Raw genomic sequence first — 6,697 nt, 5'->3', positions numbered from 1 at the left:
GGATTTTATATACCATATGTATAGAGTATTGAGGGTGATTCATGCCTCCGTCACTGAGGCTGTGGAGTTGGCTTCTTTTCGACTACGTGATATAGCCATCCTATGGTATGAGGCATGAGAGAGATCTAGAGGACCTGATGCTCCGCCAGCAGAGTGGAGGACTTCTCTGAGGCTTTTTTAGTCCATTATTTGCCACGAGAGGTTCGGGAGGCCCGTCTTGACCAGTTTCTTAGCCTGAAGCAGGGGGATATGAGTGTGAAGGATTATAGCCATAAGTTTAATTCTTTGGCAAGATATGCACCAGATATCATACGTACCATGAGGGCTAGAGTTCATCATTATGTGGATGGTTTGGGGGTTCATCTGATTAGAGACTGTAGGGTAGTATCCCTATCAGATGATGTAGATATTTCCCGTATACAGGCTTTCGCTCAGACTACAGAGGACCTTTCCCGTCGGATTCATGATACTTGTAGGGATAGGGAGCAGAGTAAGAGGGCTCGTACTATGGGGTATTATAAGGAGCCATGGGGTGACTTTAGGCCCCCACTCCATCAATATCCACCTCGGTCAGCAAGTAGTTTCCCACCACAGATGCAGGGCCAGCGGTTTGATCGTTATATTCAGTCAAGATTGGGCTAGAGCTCAGGCCAGCCTGTGGGCCGTCGATAGGAGCGTTCCGCACAAATGAGACAGCCTACTGCTCCATGTACTCAGTGCGGTAAGCTGCACACGGGGTAGTGTAGACAGGGTTTGAGTGCATGTTATCATTGTGGACAGACAGGACATTTTATTAGCCGGTGCCCGGGGTTAGGTAGAGGTTCACCAGCTCATCCTTCAGGATCCACAGTAGCCTCTTCTCCCTTAGTCTGTGCTCCTCGACCAGGTCCACAGTCTACTCAGGGCCGTGGTAGGGGGAGAGATGGAGGAGACACCTCAGGTTCTAGTAGTGGCCAGAACTGCTTTTATGTACTCGCGGGCCGATAGGATTCAGAGACATCCCCAAATGTTATCACATGTATATTGACAATACATTCTCATGCTATTTATGCATTGATAGATCCCGTCTCTACATTTTCATATATTACTCCATTTATTGCTGGTAATCTTAACATGAGATCTGAGTTATTGCCACAGTCAGTTAAGGTGTCTACGCCAGTTGGCGACTCTATTGTAGCTAATCATGTCTATCGAGGTTGTACATTGTTAATTAATGACCGTCCAACCTCTGTTGATTTAGTTGAATTGGTTATGCTAGACTTTGATGTCATTATGGGTATGGATTGGTTGGCAGCTTGTTATGCTAATATTGATTGTCGTGCAAAGTTTGTCTGATTTCATTTTCCTGGTGAGCCTGTCCTTGAATGGTAGGGTAATGCAGCCACGCCCAAGGGTAAGTTTATTTCATACCTTACGGCTCGGAAGTTTATTGCTAAAGGTTGTATATACCATCTGGTTCATGTCAGGGATATAGATAAGGAGCCAACGACTCTTCAGTCGGTTCCTATTGTGAATGATTTCCCGACGGTATTCCCTGATGAGCTTCCAGGAATTCCCCCCAAAAGGGAAATCGATTTTGCTATAGATTTGCTTCCTGATACGCAGCCTATATCCATTCCTCCCTACAGAATGGCTCCTGCAGAGCTAAGGGAATTGAAGGAACAACTGAAGTACTTCCTCAATAAAGGCTTTATTAGGCCAAGTACATCCCCGTGGGGTGCTCTTTGTTCGAAAGGAAGATGGCTCATTGCGGATGTGTATTGACTACATGCAACTAAATAAAGTCACTATCAAGAATAAGTACCCTCTTCCACGGATTGATGACTTGTTCGACTAGTTACAAGGTGCCAAATGCTTTTCGAAGATTGACTTGTGATCCAGTTATCATCAGCTACGAGTCAGGGATATTGATATCCCAAAAACAACATTTAGGACGAGGTATGGCTATTTTGAATTCCTTGTCATGTCTTTCGGGCTTACAAATGCCCCAGAAGCCTTTATGGATCTTATGAACCGGGTATTCAAACCATTCTTGGATGAATTTGTGATTGTGTTTATTAACGACATCCTGATATATTCATGATCGGAAGCCGAGCATGCGGACCACTTGCGAGCTATATTGCAGACTCTCCAAGACTACAGGTTATATGCTAAATTCTCTAAATATGAATTTTGGCTAACTTCTATAGCTTTTCTTGGTCATGTTATTACCGGTGATGGTATCAAGGTTGATGGCCAAAAGATTGAAGCTATGATGACTTGGCTGAGGCCCTTGAATCCGACAGAGGTTCGTAGCTTTTTAGGCTTGGTAAGGTATTACCAAAGGTTTGTGGAGGGATTTTCCTCTATCTCTACACTATTGATGAAATTGACACATAAGGGAGCTAAGTTTCAGTGGACTGAGGCATGTGAACAAAGTTTTCAGAAGCTAAAGAAAAGGCTTACGACGACACCTATCTTGACTCTTTCGGATGGCACCAAGGGTTATGTTGTATATTGTTATGCCTCGAGAATTGGCCTAGGTTTTGTTCTTATGCAACATGGTAAGGTTATCACGTACGCCTCCAGACAGTTGCGGAAACATGAACAGAACTATCCAACGCACGATCTTGAGTTAGCCGCAGTTGTCTTTGCCCTAAAGATTTGGCGACATTATCTATATGGGGTTCATATTAATGTTTTCACCGACCACCAGAGCCTTCAGTATTTATTTAAATAGAGGGAGTTGAACCTACGACAAAGAAGATGGCTAGAATTACTAAAAGAACTATGATGTTGATATTTTATATCATCCCGGCAAATCTAATATTGTTGTTGATGCCCTTATCCGGAAGTCAATGGGCAGTCTAAGCCATGTTGAAGTTGATAAGGTCAAGATGACAAAATATCTATGCCAGCTAGCTAGTTTGTAGGTGCGTTTGATAGACGCAGAGGATGGACGCATTCTCGTTCAGAATACGGCAAAATCTTCTTTTGTTACTGAAGTGAAAGAGCGACAACACGAGGATCCTGAGCTTATAAAACTAAGAGAAAGTATTCCACAGCAGCGACAACCTTTATTTGAGCTAACTGGGGATGGAGTCCTTAGATACCAGGGCCGCTTATATGTACTGACAGTCGGAGAGCTCCGCGCCAAGATTCTTTCGGAGGCCCATTATTCTAGATATGCAGTTCACCCCGGAGCGACAAAGATGTATCGGGACCTTCGACAAATCTATTGATGCAATGGAATAAAAAAAGATATCGCAGAGATGGTAGTTCAATGTCCCAACTGCCAGCAAGTTAAAGTCGTTCTTATCAGAGGCCTGGAGGCCTAACTCAGTATATTGAACTGCCATTATGGAAATGGGACATGATAAATATGGACTTCATCACTGGTTTGTCTCGCACTCCACGAAGGTATGATGCTATTTGGGTAATTATTGATAGGCATACAAAATCTGCTCATTTTCTGCCAATCAGGACGACATATTCAGTCGAGGATTATGCAAGCTTTACATTTGAGAGATTGTTCGCCTTCATGGAGTGCCATTATCTATTATCTCTGATCGAGGGGCTCAATTTACAGCACATTTTTGGAAATCTTTTCAGAAGGATCTAGGCACGCAGGTTAATCTTAGCATCGCTTTTCATTCGCAAACTGATGGACAGGTAGAGCGTACTATTCAAACAGTTGAGGATATGTTACGTGCCTGCGTGCTAGATTTTAAAGGAAGTTGGGATAATCATCTACCTCTTATTGAGTTTGCTTATAATAATAGCTTCCAAGCTAGTATTCAGATGACTCCTTACGAAGCACTATACAGGTGGAAGTGTAGGTCGCCGATCGGTTGGTTCGAGGTCGGGGAAGCAGAGTTGTTAGGTCCTAATTTAGGACAGCAAGAAATGGAAAAGGTAAAACTTATTAGAGACTGGCTGCGTACAACACAAAGTTGGCAGAAGTCTTATGTAGATGTTCGACGACGAGACTTAGAGTTTGATGTAGAAGATTGGGTTTTCCTGAAAGTATCGCCTATGAAGGGTGTCATGCGATTTGGAAAGAAGGGGAAGCTCATCCCTAGGTATGTTGGACCGTATAATATTATTCAGAGGATTGGTAGGGTGGCGTACGAGCTTGATTTGCCTCAGAATTGGAAGCAGTCCATCCTGTGATTCATGTATCTATGTTGCGAAAGTGCATTGGAGATCCTTCACGTATTACGCCCATTGAGGATATTCACATTGTTGAAGACTTATCTTATGAAGAGGTACCAGTAGCTATTTTAGATCGGCAGGTAAGAAAGCTTTGAACTAAAGAAGTGGCTTCCGTGAAAGTGTTATGGCGAAATAACAACATCGAAAAAATGACCTGGGAAGCTGAGGAGGAAATGAGGAAGAAGTACCCCTACCTATTTACGACTTAAGGTGAGTCGCATTTAAATAATTAGCAATTATTTCTTTACAGCAACTTAATTGGATTTTAAATGACTTGAAAGTGCAATTTAAATTTCTTATTGCGAGATAGCTATACGAAGCCTAGTAGTTGGAATCTTCAGAATTTGATTTATACTTTGCAAATATAACAAATATAGCCTTGCAAATAACGTATTAGCGAAAAAGAAATGAAACCAAGGAATTAATTTGACCCATTTGCGGACGAATGATCTTAAGGGGGGAGACTGTGAGACCCCATGTGTTTTTTCTCTCTTCTCTTACGTAATATACGTAATGTGGCGTGGTTATATTAGGTATATATGATTGGGTATAGCACATTGGGAGAATAATACTGAAAATGTGTGGTAATATCAAGGAACTAAACTAAAGTTTTAGGTCAAAGGAATCCCTTAAACAAAGGTTCGTGGTTAAAGAAATGGCTCGGGTAGTACCCCGCGCGTTCGAAAGGTTTAAGTTAACTTGCACCTGTGGGATAAGACTAAGAGTGTCTAATATGCTAAGAATAATGTGTTATGAGGTATTATAATATCACGCTGGTCACATGTTAAGTTTTAGAGTCAAGCAAGTTGTGAAATAAAGGTCGGCAAAAGTTATCCTAAATTTCTCTAATAAATTTTCTAAACTTTGGGTCAAATATATCAGACCATTTGTCCCAATATATAAAGAATTATGGGACCCACAACCTACCGAATCGAAGGTTTACGAGTCTAGTTTGCAACCAAAAAAACCTCATATCTTATGACTGTTTTACCGAGGACTGTCCGGGCTGAAATCGAGTTGCGAACCGGGTCGGGTCAGACAAGTGGTATAAGTCGGCAAATTCGACTTTTAAGACCTCAAAACATTTCATTTTAGTCCCAAAACAGTGAGCAAGCTAAAGAGAAGGTTCCATGGTGTTCTTGAGTGATTAAGGTGCGTTTTTAACGATTTCTATCGTTAAAGTTTACCCCCGTGCCTAGAAACGCAATCTCTATGCTTTGCAATCATTTTTCCCTTCTATTAGCTGTGTTTGGAGCTATTCTTGGAAGATAGGAATTTGTTGTTCTTGCTGGTTCTTCAAGATTTATACTTGGGTTGCCAAGGTAACCATCTTGGGACTCTTTTATGATCGATTTTACAAAGTACTACGGACATTTCGTCAAGTTAGGGTCATATGACAAATCTGCCGATTTAAACTCAATTATGAAGTGCTTATAGGTGCGTATAAGTTGCATATATATAGTTTTTTGTGAAGCTTAGGACGTAAGGAACAACTTTCATGAAGGAACTACAAGCATTCCGACGTTCGTTGGAAAGGTATATTAAGGCTAAGCTCCGTCCTTCCTTTTAGCACGAATTCTGCGAAATTCCTAAGACGTCAAATGTGATATTTTACTATTCTATTGCTAGAAAGACCTTCTATGAAAGGCATTGGGATTGTAGCTGAAGTATTTTCATGATTCTATTAGGTTGATATTCCACTCATTCGGTTAAATAGGGTATTCGACATCTATATATGTCATTTTGTAGGCTTTCTTAACTATATGTCTATATATATGAATTCTTATTCGTCTTTGGGTTGTGTCACTAAAAGAATTAAAGGCATTTAGTATTTGCGATCAGTCCTTCTTCTTTGTTAAAGTGAATTTTAAAATCTCTAAAGTGACACGTCGATTTCCAAAAATCTCAAATATAATTTTTATGTTTAAACTACTAAAATACTTGATTTTTGAAATACTTTATTTTACTAAATATAAAGAAATCAGCTATAAGGACTAAGTGAAGCACCTTAAGCTTTTTATGAACATCTTCAGAGTTAAGTTATCTTTCTAAAGTCGAGTTAACTTTTCAAGCTTATTCAAAAAAAAATATATAAGGTTCCACGAGACAATTGTATGCGATACGAAGGTGATTATGAGATTATGATAATAAGAGTACCAATGAGCCAAGATTGGCTAAGTTCTTGCTAATGCCTATTATGTGCATTCAAAGTTCATATCATACATGGCATATTATGCATGGACTTCGATCTATAATCGGAGGTAAGGGGCCTATTTGCCCGAAAAACTATATATATTGTACAGATGACCACATGTTGGCAATATGATACCGATTAGCTACCGGGAGAGACCGCCATTGCTAGCATTTGGTTGGGTATGTCATGCATTTGCATCAATATATATGTATTCATGACATATGATTACACGAGCATACCATGCATATTTGATTACTATGAGGTCGGATGTCGGCCATGGAGGCTATCAGAGTTTTAGTGTTAGGTGGT

At 40.6% G+C, this 6,697-nt stretch overlaps 1 protein-coding gene across 1 annotated transcript; it reads left to right on the top strand.

Annotated features, from left to right (window-relative positions):
- The first annotated feature begins 249 nt into the window (after positions 1 to 249).
- LOC138881548 (uncharacterized) lies at positions 250 to 4,152 on the top strand. Its single transcript, XM_070161782.1, has 5 exons — positions 250 to 490; positions 1,061 to 1,325; positions 1,467 to 1,702; positions 2,190 to 2,287; positions 3,652 to 4,152. Exons 1-5 carry the CDS (start codon positions 250 to 252, stop codon positions 4,150 to 4,152), a joined length of 1,341 nt encoding a protein of 446 aa, XP_070017883.1.
- The last annotated feature ends 2,545 nt before the right edge of the window (positions 4,153 to 6,697 follow it).

The sequence above is a fragment of the Nicotiana sylvestris genome, chromosome 11, assembly GCF_000393655.2.
Source record: "Nicotiana sylvestris chromosome 11, ASM39365v2, whole genome shotgun sequence".
In the NCBI taxonomy this organism is placed as follows: domain Eukaryota; kingdom Viridiplantae; phylum Streptophyta; class Magnoliopsida; order Solanales; family Solanaceae; genus Nicotiana; species Nicotiana sylvestris.
Note: the sequence above shows the minus strand (reverse complement) of the source record. Positions and strands in the feature narration are given on the sequence as shown.

Bases quoted from the DNA above. Each gene is read 5' to 3' on its own strand.
- LOC138881548 (XM_070161782.1), top strand. From the start codon at position 250: ATGAGTGTGAAGGATTATAGCCATAAGTTTAATTCTTTGGCAAGATAT. The intron at 1,326-1,466 runs GTTTGTCTGATT...GGTTCATGTCAG, and splicing joins AATATTGATTGTCGTGCAAA to GGATATAGATAAGGAGCCAA. The intron at 1,703-2,189 runs GTACATCCCCGT...TAACTTCTATAG, and splicing joins TAAAGGCTTTATTAGGCCAA to CTTTTCTTGGTCATGTTATT.